This window comes from Cyprinodon tularosa, unplaced genomic scaffold (assembly GCF_016077235.1).
Source record: "Cyprinodon tularosa strain WSP-4 unplaced genomic scaffold, ASM1607723v1 ctg195, whole genome shotgun sequence".
NCBI lineage: Eukaryota > Metazoa > Chordata > Actinopteri > Cyprinodontiformes > Cyprinodontidae > Cyprinodon > Cyprinodon tularosa.
Window position 1 is genome coordinate 1,601,439 of NW_024038707.1, and position 20,440 is coordinate 1,621,878.

A 20,440-nucleotide genomic window follows, 5' to 3' on the forward strand; every position below is an offset into this window, starting at 1 on the left:
GTTTTTTTCTTTCTTTTTTGAGTTGGAAAACTTTTTTCTGCCTGAATTTTTTATTTTGTAATCATGTAATGATTCTTTAAAACACAATCTTTTGCACAAAATTATTCGTCTGATTAAATAATTTATTAACTAAGTTAGAGTTTTTGATTAAATAGTTACCTTTTTTTCCGGCCTTTTTAAAAAAAAAGTAAGATACTTTATCCAACTCTATTCAGTATCACGGTGCAAAGAAGTTCATAATCTCAAAATTCAAATAGCTTTAAGCTTATTTTGATGCTAAGTTGTGTATCGGTGATAGATTTGGTAAGCCATGTTTAAGACAGGACAATAACAATCTTTTTATTAGTTTATAAGAAAAAAATCCAAACTCACAAATTACAAACTGTTTAAAATCATCAGGTTTATTCAGACCATCGTCACAATGATTAGGTTGCACATTATGAGAAATTCAGAGGCAATGAGGAAATTAAAAAATTCACAAATAAAAAAAAATAAATATCAACAATGTAAGCTTCTTTATGCAAAAGTTTAATTTTCGACTTGTATTTAAGTATCATTAAAATCCACTAGGTGGCAGTAGCGCACCAGCTCCAGCATTGAGGAGGCTCTTTAGTTACCTTCATACTGTGTGCTTGAAAATCACGTGATTTATAAAACAACTTTGCTCCAAGATGCCTTCATGACATGTTTAAAAAAAAAAAAAAAAATACTGTTAAAGCCCAAACTCAGAAAATAAAAAAAATATATATATATTTATCATAAAACTATTGTACAGGCTGAGCCAGCAGCTGCAGAGTAAAAAGAAAAGCTTCATTTGAGCTGATAACTCCTGCCCACTTCTTTGTCTTGTCTTTCAGGAAGCTCCTGTGATATTCTGCAGGATGAGGAAGTGACTGCGTGGCATTTTGACCCTCATCACTTCGTCAGTCTATCTGAGCAGCTTATCATACCATTGATCTCATCCATGAAGTCAGTCCTTGCTCACCAGCAGCAGTGGGTTCACTTTGAAATCCTCCACAGGACTCTTAATTCTCACAGCCACTCTGTTTCTCTTGATGCCTGTCTGTTTAGAAATGGAGTTCATAAAGATCTTGTAAGGCTCGGTTTCAATAAAGCGTGGAAAGGAGCAGTTCTCCATCAGGATGTAGATTTTCTTCTCTGCCACTCTGAAGCAGGACAAGCTTGGCTTTTCCAGACTCTGTCTGATTGTCTCTTTAGTGTGGAAATCCAGATTAACCTGAGGAACGAGCATAGAATAAATCATATAAAGATACAATACAAATTATAAATAGTGAATTTTATTCCATTATTTTTGTAAGTAAAGAACAACTTTTGGAAATGGAATGTCTGGAAATAAAACAGAAAATCCCTCTTTGTTTTTTTCAATTTTGTCAAATTAAAATTAAGAGATAATCAAGAAAATTAAAAAAAATATTGTTAAAAAATTATTTTAACCTAAAGCAAAGCATTAACCTTAGTCATATTTTTGGACTGTGGGAGGAAGCCGGAGTACCCAGAGGGAACCCATGCATTCACGGGGAGAACATCCAATCTGCATGCAAGTATCGAACCCAGAGCCTTTTTGCTGTCAACAGTTGTAACTGCACAACACAATGCATCCCCCCAAAAATGTATTAATAAAGATAATTAGTAAATATAGTCTGCCTGCGTGAATGTGAATCTCAGTATGTTGCATTAAGGTTTCAGAGGGTTTTCACTAGTGTTGCACCAGTATCAAGCGGGGCCCCTATACAGCATTAAAAGGGTGGTATCATTATCGTACCGACAAATAGGGCACTGATACCATTTTCAGAACCACAAGTTTATTCAACTATTGCCACCTATTTAAAGTAGGCAATAAAAAGGATTCCCTTTGTATTAGTCTTTTTCCTGCTGCACAAAGGGAAGGCAGAAGCGTGACAAAGCCATGAGGGCAATTATTTTACATCCAACTAGTATGCAGTTCTTCATATATACACACACACAGATCAATTCCAAGCAGAATGTATCGGTATCGGATCGGTATCGGCCAATACTACACAGCCAGGTAACGGGTATCGGTATCGGAGCCAAAAAATTACATCAGAGCAACACTAGTTTTTACAGAACATTCATCAATAAACGGTACAATGAAGACCAACAAACACAGCAAACAAGTCAGAGATAATGTTGGAATGTATAAAGTATGGTTAAATTGTAAAATTACAACCCAAATTCATCTCACTAGCCTGGTCAGCCAGATTGATGTACACAGTCTTATAGGGATCAATACTGTGGTCTAAAGCTGACCGGACCAATCACAGCGCAGCAGGCGGGGCCATATTTCAACAGTGCTTTTATGTAACCATGACAATCAAGATTGTAGCTGCAATGGAGCAATGTTTTAAAGATGGCCTGCAAGAGAAGTTTTCAACAGCTGGTCACTGTGAGAGCTTTTGTTTGGAAAAAAAAGAAGATTTTTGCCTCACATTTGTACTCATGTTGGTCCCACCTAAAAAATCGGGCTTTACCTGCTCCTTTCCACCTTTCCAGACTAATATGCTGTGCACATTACCTAAGACAGTCTGGCCAGGCTGGCATTTTTCAGAACTATACTTAATCCATCTTCGAGAATTTGTAAAAGCAACAACTGAAAATCTACCAAGACCTGGCTGTCCACCTAAAAGGTAGAACCTTTCCATGAAAATATTAATTGGAGAAGCAACCAGTTGCCTTGGTGAAACTAGAGGAACTGCAGAGATCCACAGAATCAGCTGATAATTAGATAGATGCATTAAATACCCCTAAAAAAGATTTTTTTTCCCTAGTAAAACAAACCAAAGTTTGACCTTTTGGGCTGCAAACAAAATGCAATGTCTGGTATAAATTTAGATGCATCTTAAGAAAAGAAAGGGAGGCTGATTTAGAGCTGATTGGAAGAAAGATGAAGGTAATTACTATACGATTTGTGAAGGAAATGTGTTACAGGCTGAAACACTCCAAAAAGATTTTTGACATTCTGAAATATTGATTCACAAAGTAGTGGAAATGATTCTCCTTGGATTTCTTAATCAATTTTTTATGGGGTCTGTTAAAGTGCTTAAAGATATAACTGCATCATTTAATAAGGAAAAAAATCAACCACTATGGGGTTTTGATGCTGTTAATTCCTGTATGGAGGATAAAAAGTGCCAAAATTAAATAAATAAATACAGCATTAAATAAATAATTAAATGTGTCAATAATTAATTAAATGTGGAATTAAATAAATAAATGTGTCATTCATTAATTAAAACCACGTCACTAATAGTTAGGGGGCGGGGTTAACGCAAATCGAGTCTCTGTAATCGATTTGCTTCGCCTTAATATGCAGGGTGACCAATCAGGTGTTAGATAACCGCCCCCTAACTTTGATGGGTGAGTTTGACAGATTCTTAAATAATTAAATGCACACTGAAATAATTATATATATATTTTTTAATAAAATGAAGACGTATTTTATTAAATTAATGACACATTTATATATTTAATTCCTTATTTATTTAATGAATTACACATTTAATTAATTATTTATCGCTGTATTTATTTATTTAATTGTGGCACTTTATATTAGTGACGTGGTTTTAATTAATGAATGACACATTTATTTATTTAATTCCACATTTAATCAATTATTGACACATGTAATTATTTATTTAATGCTGTATTTATTTATTTAATTTTGGCACTTTTTATCCTCCATACTCCTGCTGTAGTTGGTCCTGCATGGTATTAAACACACACGCAGGCCACACCTTTCAGTGTTTTTATAAAAAAGTAATGAATCATTTCAGCCACATTTTACATTTAAATACAACTTGATGTTGGGCTATCCCTTATAGTCTGAAAAATTGAAAAAGACTTTTGTTGTCGTGTCCTAAGTAAAGCTATAAAGCTTAGGGACTGAATACTTCCCTTAATAACGATTTGCAAAGTATGTTCAGGAATAAATATCCTCACCTGTTTGGGGGAGTTATTCCTGATAAACTCGTCATAAATCCTCGCTGCCATCTGTGTCCGTCTCTCTTGACTGTCACACGTCTGATATTCTTTACAGGCGAGCCAGAAATCAAGGTTTTCCTCACAGAACTCCGTTTTCAAAAAGTCCCGAAACGCCCTTTGACCACCTTTAACAGAAAATGAACAGAGCAGCTTTATGAAGACAGCAGTAGCCAACCATGACATTACTTTTGAAATGCCTGAAAGCAAAAGGAAATTACTTTTCTTGGAAAGGACCGTCTCAAGAGAGTCTCCCAGTAGGTCCGTTTCATAGGTTTTCTCTCTGCAAAGAGGATAAAATACATACATATCTCTTTTTGAACATTATCACATTTTAAAGAAAAGTGCAATAAGTTCATCTATGGCAATAGATTGCTTAGAACACCAAATGCAACACACAAATCTCCACATTGCAGATAGTGAAAAGCAGGAATACTGAAGATATGTACGAGTCACACATGAAATAAAAAGCCTTGGGCGTCCCTTAAGGTATCCCAGATTTACTGCACTTACATTTTCCTTGTGTCCTTAAGGACTGTATGTGACTTCTTAAGGAATCCAATCATTGTCAAACTGCATCAACTTAACAATGAGTGAGTGATTGACTAAATCTCAGGGCAAGCATGATGCAGCTCTTTCCTGTGAAGAACCCCTTCACTCAGATTCCAGCATCTATAGTCCTCCACCTGAGGCCGACTTTCCGTCCCATAACACAGTAACTGAAATCAGTGCAAACCCAGTTATGCTCCCTTGTTGTACGGCTTCAGTGAGCTTTATGAATGCCTGACATAAAGAGCCACCAAATATTATCTTCCTTGTGGGTTATTAATAGAACCGTCTTGCTCAATGTTATAACACACACCCCATTCTTTCACATTTACAAGTGTGAACAGGGAGATAAATCTCCTTGTCAATCGACAATCCACTCAGATCTGTGCTATTCTTAGCGTCAGGTTCCTTGCTGAGGTATTTGGTTTCCTTTTTGTTGAAATTCCTCCAGCCTCTTTGGTTTTCATTGATTGTATTTTGAACAGTTTGTGAGTTTGAATTGCTTTATTATCCCTTTTTTTTCTATGATCCTACCTTAAATGTCTGGGGTGTATTGAGATCTAATAGAATAATGACTTTTAAGATTGTGATAGTGAAATCTGTCTCACTCACAGATATTCCCTCTCTGTCATTATGGGATATGGACTGGAATAATAAACCGAAGACAAACTTTTGCTGGTGAATTCAAAGAGTAACAGGAGCAATTGACAAAAAATAGCGAGTAGAACAGCATAAAACAATATTTCAACTCAACCAGCTTGTTCATCGGTTTGAAGCAGTTAGCCTCAGATGGTTAGTTGTAATAGACTTTCCGTAAAAGTAAAAAAAAAAAATCCACTGGACTTGGTTTCCAAGATTTGAAGACGCTTCGCTACCTCTCCAGGACACTTTCTCAATTCAAATGTCTGGATCTGCAGTGAGTCTTTGGGTGAACACACCCCCAACCCCATCACAGAGGAACAAAGTACCTCCACGCTCCAGCCGGTGAACAATATCTCCTTAACGACCGACCCTCAGAATCATAGACAGGTTTCAGATATTAAAGACTAACAATGGAACCAAACGACCCGCTAATCGGTTTCCATTTGCATGTTTCCAAGCAATACAAGGCGTTGTCTATATAAAGACTCAAACCTACTGCGGATCCAGACATTTGAATTGAGAAAGCTTCCTGGAGAGGTAGCGAAATGTCTTTAAATCTTGGAAACCAAGTCCAGTGGATATTTTTTGAAATTTTACGGAAATTATGACCTGGATGACTGAGAATCTTCATCAGCATGTAATAGACTTTATTTTAGAAATGTTTATTTTTGATGTAAATAAAATAAAGTAAAAAATACGGTAAGCTGTTTTGTTTTAATTCATTTAAATAAAGTATTGTCAAACGGAGGCAGCCATGTTGTTTATGCTGCAATGCATTCTGGGTAAATTATGCATTCTAGGTCCTGCAGCTTTGTCCAGCCAAAAAAGCAATGAGTATCATTAACATTTTCACTTTGAACCAGAGCACATTCAAATTGACAACGTAGAAATAGCAAAAAAGGTTAGGATAGCAGAAATGACCATTTTTAAGTTAATAGGAAAATCAAAACATATTTAAGGCCTCAAGACATTTTTATTTAAAATGGCCTTTGAACATTAGTTAGTACTTTATCTGTGTGGTTTTATGGTTATTTTACTGTTTTGTTTTTACTACATATGTTATTTTATTGTAATGTCTCGTTTTAACTATGTATGCTGTTTTTATTGTACAGTTTTGTTTTAACTATGAATTTTGTAGCACTTTGAAATTTTGTTGAAATGTAAAGTGCAATACAAATAAAATGTATTATTATTATTAACACTAAATGTTCAAATTACAATTACATTGGGTCCTTTTAAAAAGTTGTATAAATGTGTATAAATCTGGCTTTAATGTGATTTTCTATTAGGCCTTCAAAGTGCCAAAGAAAAGAGTGCAAAAAAAACCCCTTCAGTTGTTGAATATGGAAGTACTTTAACGGTCATTTAAAGGGGAACGCCATTTTTTTTTTTTTTTTACATTGGGCAAAACTGAATATCAAACAAAAAAATAACAAAACTGAAATATCTTCGGAACAGCTCCAAATAACACAAAACTCCTATGGGTGAGTAGAACATGATGTAATAACGTAAACTTAAGGGCCCAATGTAAAAAAAAAAATGTCGTTCCCCTTTAAAATTCAATAACATATTGTTGAAAATAATTTTTTTATGTTCTTTTCTGTCTACCTTAAATTTAAACAAGCATACAAATCATAAGATTTGGAAAAGTTAGAATTGGAGATTATTCTATTGCTGACTGGTTTTTATAAACAGAAAAACTGAGATTTAAAGTTTTCCCAAAACTATTGTCAGTAGCAGATCTTATTTCATTCTTGTCATGCATTGTTTTGTCCTGTGAACTCAATTTCATGCCTGCTAACTCTGATTCTTTGTTTCCATCCTTTGTTGTTATGACACCAAATATACCAACAGAATTAGTCACCGAATAATAAAAAGCTTAAACATGATAGGAGATCTGTGATATGAGTAAGCCTCTGTGATAAAGTTCTAACTGTATTTGGAAAAAAGGAAACATTTTTTTTTCCCCAAAGACAGATAAGTATGGGTCTTTCCAATCAACCCGAGGGTTAAACCCAGAAAAATGTCCTTTTGGATCATATGATTGAGGCAGAGCTTTCTGGCACTTTCTGGCATGCTGTTTGTACAAACAGGACTATGAAAAAAACAAGATCAAAGCTGTTTTTTAAGGATTTAAGAGAGGTAGCAATGTGCAGTTAATCATACTATTATATTTAATTTTAGCAAAGCACTGGTTATGGCAGATTTACAGCAATTTCAACGTTCTTACATTAAAGAATTCAAGAGCCCGGTCAAAGAAGCACGTCTGCTAAAGTTAATACCAGTAATATAACAAGGATTGAAAAACATGCTTGGGAAAAAAAAACAAAAACACCAACTTAAACTGATATTAGGCTGCTCGATGGGTAGCACTGCTGCCTTGAAGCAAGAAGGTTCTGGGTTCGATTCCCGGCTTGGTGTCTTTCTGCATGGAGTTTATATGTTCTCCCTGAGCATGTGTTTGTGTTCTCCACAGTGTTGGGCACCTTACTTTGAAAAAGTAATTGAGTTAGTAACTGAGTTACTCCACAATAAAAGTAACTAGTTAGTAGTAAAAGTAACTATTGCATTACTTTTGCGAGTGTATGAAATTAATAACTGGGGATGTCTAATTCTGAAATCCTGTGTTTGGGTTGTTATAGATACTGCAACATGTAGCTATATCCATCCATCCATCCATCCATCCATCCATCCATCCATCCATCCATCCATCCATCCATCCATCCATCCATCCATCCATCCATCCATCCATCCATCCATCCATCCATCCATCCATCCATCCATATTTCTCTTTCTCCATATAGGCTAATGATCGTTCACGCTCTCCGTAGTTCCCCTGTGGCGCGAGCACAGGGCGGCCGTTAGCGAGCATGCGCGTTTCCTGTCGCTTGCGCGGTGAATCGTGCCGCCGCGCTGTGCGGAGATGCAGGGGAAACCGTATCTGATGGGGAAACGCAGCTCGACGTAACACCAGAATTTCCATCTGGAAAACGCTGTTTTGCTGCTGGAGTCCTCCTCACTCTCCATCCTCCCCTCTCTCATGACGCACGCACGAGTCCTATCATGAAAAAAGGTTAATTGTGCGACCTGAGTAACCTGCAGTAACGGGGTGTCGGCAATTGTAACTACGTTATAGTTACAGTAAGAGTAATAATTTTGATTACTCATTACTAAAAAAGGTAGCGGCGTTAGTAACGCCGTTACTTTCAACGCCGTTACTCCCATCACTGGTTCTCCAGGTACCCCAGCTTCCTCCCACAGTCCAAAAAGATGACTGTTAGGTTAATTGTTTTCTCTAAATTCTCCTAAGGTGTGAGTGTGTGCGTGAATGGTTGTTTGTCCTGTTTGTCTCCATTTTGCCTTGGGATGGACTGGTGACCTGTCCAGGATGTACCCAGCCTCTTGCCTACTGACAGCTGGAGATAAGCACCAGCACCCTTTGCAACCGACTGGGATGAGAGTGACGGAAAATGGATGGATGGATGAAACGTTATAAGGGTATATAGCCTATGAGTTTTGTTGGAGGAAATGGAATGGATAATTTGGGCTTGCTTTACCACCATAGCTCCCACACTCTCTCTGAGATGATGATTAAGTTAAAAGGAGTGAATTTTGGCCCATTATTTTTGTATGCTATAAATGGAATTTTGAAAAACTGTATGCAAACTAGAAATTAATCCAAACATATTCCGAATCAAAACGGTTTTGGGGGGTTTTCTCAGATTTCTTTTCTCAAATAATAATATCTGAAAACATTTAAATGTGTTTTTTTTTATTAAATATGTATTTTTTTTATAGCAAATTGATCTTTAGAGATCATAAATCTTTCACTTCTGGGGCATAGTTCTAAAATCTGAAGTAAAGAGAGTTTGATCTGTTGAATAAAATTAGAAAAAAATATAATGTGTAAGGCTCAATTTTAAAATAAAATATAAAGAAAATATGATTTAAAAGAATCCAAGAAAACAGCAAAGATTCTGTCAAGCTTTTTTTGAATGATATGTTTTTTTATTTTTACAATCTTTAATTTCTGGATTGCATTTTATAATAAATTTCCATTTACAAAATGTGCTCTCTCCAATAAAAAGTTCTAGAAAAAAATTAACCCAGAAGTGTCAGAAGTTAACAGGAGTTTTCTTGTATTTAATGTGCTTTAATTTAGTTTGAGAACTTAACAGTAGCACTAATTAGCTAAAGCAACTTCTAAAGGATCCTAAACAGAGTGATAGATGCAAAAAAGATAAGAATGTATGACACTTTGGGCTAGTCAACATCCAGACCACAGCCTGACTGGATTCTTGTGGTGGGAGGTGAAGAAGTTACAAAAAAACAAACCTGTCGGCAAAACTTAATGAACTAAAGCAACATTGTTAAGAAGATTCCACAATGATTTGAAGGGTGGATGAAATCGCAAAGAAAAACTCCAGAGGTTCATCTGCTTCCTGATTGGGTGTGTATATTCTTTTTAACAAAGATTTTTGACTTTTGCATCCCCATTGCTTTACTAATTCATATATAAGGAATTTGTTAGACAATGTAAAACTCAGAGACCCATAACTGTAATTATATGGTCTAGAACTCCAACTGCTTTTATTCTAAAATGTGCTTGAAAAAAAAACAACTACACACACAATCACACCTAATGGCAATTTAGAGACACATATCGACCAAACATGATTTTGGACTCTGACAGGGAGCCAGATTATGGAGCTAAATTGCTCTCAAATAGATAATATGGGCAACAACATAGGATGCAATGGCGGTGCTTGGTTAATTAGTTGCAAACCAAATGGAAACACCTCTAGTTTGCTTTTTTTTTAATTTAACTTTTAAAATTTAACTTAATATTTGCATTTCAGTTGGATGGAAACACTGCTAATTAGAGAAATTGAAATCTGGCGCTCAGGCCCCGGTGGAACACATAAGCATAGGGGGTTATGACATTATGAATGAGCAGCTGTTGTTGTAACAGTCATTTCCTTAAAGCAGAGCCCTATGCTGAGTTTGGACTCACACCCAAATGTCATTGGGAGCCCCACTCTGGGCATCATCCAATGTCGCATCACGCTGGGATGATGAGAAGCAGAAGTTTGTGTTGTGAACAGACGAAGAGATTGGTGAATTGTAAAGCCGGACATGCCGGAAAACCTACGAAATGAGTTAGCTGACTGAAAACGTTCTGCTCATGCACTCTGTTATCAGAGAACCGAGCCACAACTGAACCGTGCCAACCCCTACTGTTGAACTAGTACTAGATTTAGTGCGGTTCGATGTGTCTGGCACAGTCCAGTTCAGTTGCGTTCCATTTACACTCAATAGTTATCTCTGTTACCGTGCTTGTACCGTTCAAAAGGGTGTAAATGGGGCTCTAGATGATGATTGGCCATGGAGGAGGTGTGCATAGGACTGTTAGGCTTGCAGCAGCCTCAGAGGGTGACTGGCTGAGAGGTGAGACTGAATCAAGTCTTCTAGAATCAGAATCAGAATCAAGTTTATTGCCAAGTAGGTTTGCACTTACAAGGAATTTGACTTGGTGTTTTTGGTGCAGACAAAAAACAAAATAAGATAGAAAATATATATATATATATATATAAACACAGAAGCTATATACAAACAGTAGAGTGTGCGTTAATGTAACGCAGAAATCCTGAATGGGGAGAGAAACATTGTCCAGTGTCACGGGCGGCTCTTGGCCTTGTTGATAAGGCCGGTAGCAGATGGGAAAAAACTGTTTTTGTGACGGGAGGTTCTGGTCCTGATGGACCACAGCCTCCTGCCAGAGGGAAGTGACTGAAATCATCTGTGACTGGGGTGCGAGGGATCAGCCACAATCTTCCCTACACGCCTCAGAGTCCTGGAGGCGTGCAGCTCCTGGAGAGATGGGAGGTTGCAGCCAGTCACCTTCTCTGCAGACCGGATGACACGCTGCAGTCTGCTCTTGTCCTTAGCGGTGGCACCAGCGTACCAGATGGTGATGGAGGAAGTGAGGATGTACTCAATGATGGAGGAGTAGAACTGCACCATCATTGTCCTGGGCAGGTTGAATTTCTTCAGCTGCCACAGGAAGTACATCCTCTGCTGGGCTTTTTTGGTGATGGAGTCTAGGTTTAATTATTGCTTAAGCTTTAATAAAAAAACAAACAAAAAAAAAAACAAACAGAAAAGTGAGAAGTTAATGCTACTTTGCCCACTAAAGTAAAAAATGCTATATTGCAAATGTAACTGGAAAGTTACACAAGTACTGAGGAAGGGCACCATTACAAGCAGGCAGACAAACTGCAGTATGATATGAGAGTTTTAACGTGGAAGGCTGCACCAGGAGCTAAAAAGGTGTGCTGCTAGAAGCACAGAGTTAAGAAAAGAAACTAGATGATAGGGGAGGGAAGTGAGGCGTTGCACAGGTTAAATTTAGACACAAGGAGGAACTCCTGCATGAGTTATAATACAGTAAATTGCTATAGTGTTAACGATCCATTAGCATTGTAACGTTCTTGGAGTTTCATGTAAAATATCACTTTTGAGTGGATGTAAATATCAGCAGTTGTAAGCTTAATTTTACCAGTGAAAACAGGGATGTGATGGGAATTTGTATTTAACTGGCGCATGTAAGGAATGGCATTTTACCCCTCTAGCATTAATTCTATTTTAGTAATTTTCTCTTTCCATTTTTCATAAGTTCATGACTTCTGAGGATAATTTTGCTGCGCAGTTTTATTTGGGGGGGATTGAGTAAAAGGAATTTACCGGTAATACAAATGTGGGACATTTTTATAGTGAGATTTTCTTTTTATTACACATCTACTTCACTAATAGGAACAACAACTTCAACAGTGTTTTCGAATTACATTTAATACAAAAATTACCTTTGCATTTTGAGTTGCCTAGACTACTAAAACTTTTGCAAGGTATTGCATCTAAAATAACACTCTCCATTTCCTCCTTATAAGTCAGTATTTAGCGCTGTTATCAGCACAATAGCTCAAACAGTGACAGCATGTCTTACAGTACTTACAAAAAAAGAACCAGCATGCACTGCATGTCCTTAAATTCCGTTATGAATTTACAACTAAGATGTTTGATTAAGGTAAAATTAGAAATAACTCCTTTATCTGATCTCTGCAGCCCAGGCAGTGACTGGCGTGAGAAGGTTTAACTGTTGTCATTCCTCTGTTAAGAGACAGACGTCAAAATGTTTTTACTTCCTCCTTAAACTTAAGAAAACTAAGATAAGAGCGGCATGGATGAAAATAAAATCAAAAGCTACTTCTAAAATGTGTTAAACATAAGTGTTTAACCTGTTAAACCAGCCTCATGATCAACTGTATTACTTTCATTGTCACAATCTTAACTGGAAAAAACTTAGAACTGCATGACAGCTTTGACAGTATATATAAAACATAGTTTTTGCTTTACAAGATATCAAAATTAGAATACTGCAGCTTAATTGGATTTTTTCCCCCTCTCTTTTCTTGCATTTTTACAGCACGATCAACGTGCAATGACATGGTCATGCATGAAGAAGATAAGACAAGATCTTCAGCTTCAGCCAAGTCAGGAAAATGTTTTAGCAGTCACAAAATAGAGCATTGACAGCAATCAGTAAAGGCAAAGTTAAGTAAGTTACTGTTTCTGCTAGGCTAGTCTGTTGTATTGCTTGCGTTTTGTTAAACTAATCCACAATTAAAGATATAAACTTACTCCAAACTACCCTACATATACCAAAAAATGTGAAATTTGAGAAAGTTGTGCACATTAATTATGTTTTTGATAAAAATCCTTTTGCTAAAATGCCATCAAAACGTATATAATATTGTGTTAGCACCCCTCCTTCATTGTCCATCACATTGGATCAGTCCATTTGCTGCACATGTTCAGAAAGGTCCAAACAGACAGCAGGAAAACAAACAGTGCAAAGGGCAGTGTTGCCAACTTAGCACTTTTGTCGCTATATTTAGCAACTTTTCAGATCCCTCTAGCACTTTGATTTTAATAAAGCGCCTAGTGCCATATCTAGTGACTTTTCCTGCTATTGGAGACTTTGGCAACAACATAAAAGCAGCGAACTCTGCTCTCCAGAGCAAGTAGATTGGTAACCCCGCCTCCTGCTCTCCTCTATCTTGTCTGCTGTCATGATTCATGCAGCTATTATTTCATCCAAATTAAAAAAATGGAGAACAGATAAGCAGATCATGGCTTGTCTACAGTAAAAAGAAGGACTGGGTTATGTACTTTAGCCATCGCCTTTTTGGAAACACAGGAAGGAGCAATCAGCTAAGTCAAAAATCTTTCATTCCTTTGGAGACAGCATGGAAAGTAGGGGTGTAAATATTAATCGTTTTGTATCGATGCATCGATCCAAAAGCCGACGATCCGATGCATCGACACGTCCGCAAGATAATCGATTCATGTTTTTTTTCTCCTCTGGTCTATTTTTATCCATTTGCTCCTGGACGTAATTCTCCTCCCGTGCTGCGGTGGCGCTAAACCTATTTTGCCCTCCTACCTCCCTTCCTGGTTATACTCTTACAGCAGTGTGTTGCAGTGAGCTTGACACAGACATTTTTAAATTATGCTCAATATTGAAGCGTGGTCTGTGCTACACACTGTGGGTCTAGATACGGCCGAGGCGGTGAGGCAGTGGGGGCGAGTTTAGTCCGACGACGGAGGGACATGAGGTCCAAAAAGAGCGGAGGTCCAGGTGGAAAAAAGGGTCCCAGCGTTCTCGTGCAGCTCGCTCTTCTAGCAGGTCAAACTTCACGGGTTGTTTTCCGCAATTTTGGTCATAAAAAAACAAAACAAGCCGGCCTCCTGTCTGCTGCACTGTCTGCGGTCAGCTACAATTTGGGAGAGGAGCAGCGGAGCGTCTGTGGAGGGGGCGGGGACGTCGACACTCTGGAGCCGAGGTATTGAATTGCACTCATTGCACAGATTTTCTGCAGTATTTTTGCAGTATTTTTTGATGCAACTTTTCTACTTCTGTTATTTGCTGTTGTTTCTAGAAAAAAAAATGCTTAACGATATTACAGCTTTCATTGATTTATTTCAAACTTGAAACTTTGTTTAGCCTGTAAGGTATAAAAAAAATAATAATAATAAAAAAATTTTTTAACGATTAATCGATTAATCGAATCTAATCGAATCGTGGTGTATTCTTGAGTATCGAAAATAATCGAATCGTTGGGTCAGGAAATCGATACTGAATCGAATCGCCATGATGGATGAGATTTACACCCCTAATGGAAAGTCAGCTGAGTACAAAACATAGAGAGGAAAGCAACCTTTAGAGGACAAAATGTAGAACAAATAATGTATGTCTGTTCTATTAAAATTCAATAAAAATTTCTGTATCTGTATAATTGGTTTGTTTTATGTGTTGTCTTCTGAATTCAGAAGGCCCTCTGCCTGTCTTTGCCTAAGGCCCCAAATTTCCTAAACCCACCCCTGGATGGGGCCTTTTATTTTAGTAGACTTTTTTTTAGGAGTAATTAGTTCAAGATGCAAACATTAAATAGGCCTTCCTACAGCATAAGCCATGATGCAGCATCTGGCTAACTGTTAGCTAATGATGCTGTCGGGTTCATAAAATGTAGGTTTTTGCTTAAGAAGAACTGAAATACACAATTATGGATACAATTCCTGCAGGAAGGAGAAACAGTTGATCCCCAGACTCAAACATACAGGTGCTGGTCATAAAATTAGAATATCATGAAAAAGTAGATTGATTTCAGTAATTCCATTAAAAAAGTGAAACTTGTATATTATATTCATACATTACATACAAACTCATATATTTCAGATGTTTATTTTGTTTAATTTTGATGATTACAAATGACAACAAATGAAAATCTCAAATTCATCATATCAGAAAATTAGAATATTACTGAAGACCAATAAAAACAAAGGATTTATAGAAATGTTGGCCAACTGAAAAGTATGAACATGAAAAGTATGAGCATGTACAGCACTCAGTATTTAGTTGGGCCTCCTTTGGCCTGTATTACTGCAGCAATGCGGCGTGGCATGGAGTCGATCAGTCTGTGGCACTGCTCAGGTGTTATGATAGCCCAGGTTGCTCTAATAGTGGCTTTTAGCTCTTCTGAATTGTTGGGTCTGGTGTATTGCATCTTCTTCTTCACAATACCCCATAGATTTTCTATGGGGTTAAGGTCAGGAGAGTTTGCTGGCCAATTAAGAACAGGGATACCATGGTCCTTCAACCAGGTACTGGTAGCTTTGGCACTGTGTGCAGGTGCCAAGTCCTGTTGGAAAATGAAATCTGCATCTCCAAAAAGTTGGTCAGCTGCAGGAAGCATGAAGTGCTCTAAAACTTCCTGGTATGTGGCTGCGTTGACCCTGGACCTCAGAAAACACAATGGACCAACACCAGCAGATGACATGGCACCCCAAACCATCACTGACTGTGGAAACTTTACACTGGACTTCAAGCAACGTGGATGAAGTGCCTCTCTTCTTTTCCTCCAGACTCTGGGACCTTGATTTCCAAAGGAAATGCAAAATTTACTTTCATCAGAGAACATGACTTTGGACCACTCACCAGCAGTCCAGTCCTGTTTCTCTTTAGCCCAGGCAAGACGCTTCTGACGCTGTCTGTGGTTCAAGAGTGGCTTGACACAAGGAATGCGACAGCAGAAACCCATGTCTTTCATACGTCTGTGTGTGGTGGTTCTTGAAGCACTCACTCCAGCTGCAGTCCACTCTTTGTGAATCTCCCCCACATTTTTGAAGGGGTTTTGTTTCACAATCCTCTCCAGGGTGCGGTTATCTCTCTTGCTTGTACACTTTTTTCGACCACATCTTTTCCTTCCCTTCGCCTCTCTATTAATGTGCTTGGACACTGAGCTCTGTGAACAGCCAGCCTCTTTAGCGATGACCTTTTGTGTCTTGCCCTCCTTGTGCAAGGTGTCGATGGTCGTCTTTTGGACAACTGTCAAGTCAGCAGTCTTCCCCATGATTGTGTAGCCTATAGAACTAGACTGAAAGACCATTTAAAGGCTTTTGCAGGTGGTTTGAGTTAATTAGCTGATTAGAGTGTGGCACCAGGGGCCATCAATTTTGAACCTTTTCACAATATTCTAATTTTCTGATATGATGAATTTGAGATTTTCATTTGTTGTCATTTGTAATCATCAAAATTAAACAAAATAAACATCTGAAATATATGAGTTTGTATGTAATGTATGAATATAATATACAAGTTTCACTTTTTAAATGGAATTACTGAAATCAATCTACTTTTTCATGATATTCTAATTTTATGACCAGCACCTGTACTGTCTCCCACTGGACCGCAGAGCGTTTTATTAACAGAACATGACGCATGGTTACAAACAGAGTATTGTTCTAACAGAACAATTGATCAGTTCATAAAGACAGAATGCTCCATCAGAATGACAAGGCAGGATGGTCTCCTGACTGAATCATGAGACAGAAGTGGAGCATCCCCTTGCAAAAATGTTTCATAAGCACACATTAATTTTATAATCATCATTGAATAAACCTAACAGATGCTACAGCTGACATATCCTTTAAAGCTTTCTTCACACATTTAATATTTTTTAACTGCACTGTATGTTACTTTAAATTTGAAATACTTCAAAAGCTCAAACCTCAAGGATAACTTTACACCGAGTAGAGATTTTTAGAAATGGAGATCAATGAAACCTTGATTTGTTTTTATGTTATAAGAGAGCATTTTAAAGTAGATTTTATATTGATCAGTTTGTTTTTTGATGAATTTATTTTTCTGTATTTGAGAAAAAAGTTATTTTTTTTTAAAATATGCTAAGGAATTCTGGGCTTTATCAACTTCTCATGGGTCCAGTATCATGCATCGCCTTCTCCTGGGAGATAAACACTATCAATAAAAAATCAACTGTATAAACAAAACATGTTAAACCTTAGAAAGTCAATGGTTGGGAAAATCTGTTTAACATGACTTGAAGCTAAACTCTGTGTGTTCTGTTGATGTATTCTCTAGATGTGGGCATTGCTTTCTTCTCATAGCATCAATTCAAAAAATTTAAACAAATGAACTTCTAACATCATTCCTCAGTAAAAGGATTAAATATAATAATTTATTTTTCACAAACATTTATAAAATATATATTTTTTTCTGTTTTAGATTTTATCATATTTTGCTTTGTGTCTAATAAAAAAAAGAATATCAGACAAAGATAACCTCAGTATGTCTTTAAATAATGCTATCATTTATTCAGGAAAAGGGCTTTCTAAAGCCACTCTGGTGCTATGTTAAATTATAAATAGATGTTGATGAGCCTATAAGATTTTTCTAAATGTACTGCAACTGAAACTACAAATTCTGCTCAACCACTGAAACACAAGATGGTGCAAGCTGTAAAAATGGATGAAACTAAGATAAAAATCCTACTAATATCTTACTGGCAGTCAGACATGGTGGGCGGTTGAAGTGGCCCTGACTTATATCTAGTTCAGACTGTGTGGTGTGACTATAAACAGACATTTTATGCTTGAAATGCTTTTCTGAATTAAAATATAGAGGAGTAATTTCCTCCAGAGAAAATGTAAAAAAAACAGACAGCCTGGTTTTGAGGGATATGAGTTTTTCACACAGCTGGGTGCTCTCTTTTATAGTCATGCAAACTGTTTTATGTACGGTATTATTGTTACACTGCTTTATCATTTGGATCGGAGGAGAAATCTTTTCAAGATACAAAAAAAGTCCAGGTGCCTTCTGCTGATATCAGAATTACAAGATTTTTTTTGTTACATAACACTGTACCTGCATATTGAAATAAAAATGGATAAGCATTTTAACATAAATGATTGACAATGGTTACGCGTTCATGACTGAACTAAGAACAAAGAGGCTCAGTATAAATTAAATAGGCAGCATAAGCTTTTTGCTCTCCTTGGATCTTAACATTACCTATGGAAAACTTTTCAGCACATAAAACTACGATGTTCTAAAATAAGAAGTTTGTATAACCCCCATTGTAAAAATAAATATAGAAACTACATTTGCATGACAATTAAGGTCACTGCAGTGTAACTTCAGGTTACATACAATATAAAAAAGATGAATGAGGAAGAAAGAAAAGTTTTACAAGTTTCCCTTTGCAATTCAGATCAGGATTGGCAATAAGGCTCTTTTATTGTTAGCTCTACCATAGTGACATTAATATGGGGTTTTTCTGTAGGTCAGCTAGAACAACGTCTGAGTGGTTTAAACCAGTGTTCCATCGGATGTACGCCATCATAGATTTAATTATTCTTTTTATTGTTGTTAAAGACAAACTTACATATGTCAATGGTAAATTGATAAATACACATATGGAAAGATTTAAGCACCCAGGAAAAAAAATACAAACTTTGATGTAATCTTGTATATGCAGAGCAGTAAAACATCTGCAAAGGATTCAGTATTTAAGTTGGTAGAGAGGAGTTTTGCGTCTGTAAGGCTGATGACTAGATATTTTCTGCGCTTTCTGTGGAATGTGTCTAACCAGGGAAAAATCCAAAATATATCCAATAATCCCTTAAAGCTGACATATAAAGAGCAATATGTTCCAGTGAGTTAAAAATCCAACAGTCTGATAAAAAGCATTCCACTTTAAAAAGAGCAAAGCATTTAAAAGTACAAGAGAAATGTAACCAAATTTGATACGTTTAGCATATTGATTGCAAGAGTTGACCTTGAAGAGTTGCCCATCTTACCTAGTGGACTTTCAAAGCATTCTTCTTTTAGGTTAATTATTGTATAAAATAAACCTTGCCTTATAGAGCTTATTATTTAATGTGAAACAGAATAAAAAAGTAAATAACTTGGAAAAAATGTATCCTACATAGAAAAAACTATTTAGAAAGAAGTAAATAATTCTTTAAATAAGATGAATATGCGCTTAAAATAAGAAAAGGCAGTTATTTTTGTCATGTTCTTGGCACTGATGACTGGATTATTGGTTAATTTTATCCACCTGTCTAGTTCCGCCCAGTTTTCATTACCATTCATCAGATCCACCTGTTCAAACTTCTATTTGAACACAGGAAAAACGATCTAGAAATAAGTTAAAATTTCCTAAATTTTGTGTATTTACCCTCAATTTGAGTAGCTAAATTAGATAGTTCACCAATGGAATGAGTATTTTGCTCTTAAAATAAGATAAATAGATAAAATGCACTTAAAATAAGACAATGCAATTATATTTTCTTATTTTAAGTGTAATTTGTCTTGTTCCATTGGCAAAATTTCTCTTTTTCCTCCTCAATCCAAGAACAAATGCACTTATTTTAAGAAAAAAATGACTTATCTAGATTTAAAATTTTCCCAGTGAAGTATTTGGTCCCAACCATCAGCCATCTGAGATGGACCCAAAATTTTTCACCTATTCCTGTTGCTGTGTTATGGAACAAGGCTGAACATAGTGTGACGAAAGCGTTAGATATCCACAGTCAAACCAGAATAAACATTGCAGCGCATTGGGATGTAAGCATAACTGTTGCTATCCATAATTTCATCTTTCAAAGAAGAACACCAAGAACATAAAAGTGTAAATTGTATGTTCTTAAGGGGTTGGCTGTTATTTTCTTTTACCAAAGTTGGTTAAGACCAAACTTTGGTGGGCGGGCACTCGGTGTGGCTTTGTCCAATCAGGTCGAAAAGTTCTGCTGAATGTTTGAAAGGCTTGGCACACTGTGAACAGGTCTCCAGTCTATTGAATGGCAACACACTCTCACCTAAGGGTAATTTGGAGACACAAATTAACACAACAGTCAAGTTTTTGAACTGTGGAATGAGGCCAGAGAATCTAAGGGGAACCCAGGCATGCTAACTCCATGCAGAAAAACCCCCAGGCCAGGGTTAGAGCCTTGGACAGTCTCCTGGCAAGGCAGCAGTTCTGCCAGCAATACCACCCTGCAGCCCCTCCATTCAATTCAGTGGATCTTTAAACCTGCAAATAACAGCACACCTCAACAACACACCTCAACTTCCTAGAAATCATTTATACTAACCCGGCAAATTGCTTTCAGTCACTGATTTATGCCATTAAATTCTCCTGGAGAAGCATCAAGCATCAGTGGACTGTTACCTGGATTGTGTTGTTGATTTTAGAGCAATCTGTCCCACTAAAAAGAGCATCTAACAGGATGAAAACCAGCAGAATTAAAATAGATTACATTTAAAACCACTTTATTAATCCTTAGGGAAAATTTAATGGAGTTGTAACTTCTG

At 36.8% G+C, this 20,440-nt stretch overlaps 1 protein-coding gene across 1 annotated transcript; it reads right to left on the reverse strand.

Moving 5' to 3' along the window:
* Positions 1-723: 723 nt before the first annotated feature.
* Positions 724-4,777, reverse strand: LOC119782560 (regulator of G-protein signaling 21-like). Its single transcript, XM_038283579.1, has 4 exons — positions 4,531-4,777; positions 4,239-4,300; positions 3,979-4,145; positions 724-1,237 (listed from the first exon to the last, which is right to left on the reverse strand). The coding sequence occupies exons 1-4, from the start codon at positions 4,581-4,583 to the stop codon at positions 971-973; spliced, it is 549 nt and encodes a 182-aa protein (XP_038139507.1). The 5' UTR covers positions 4,584-4,777; the 3' UTR covers positions 724-970.
* Positions 4,778-20,440: the final 15,663 nt, after the last annotated feature.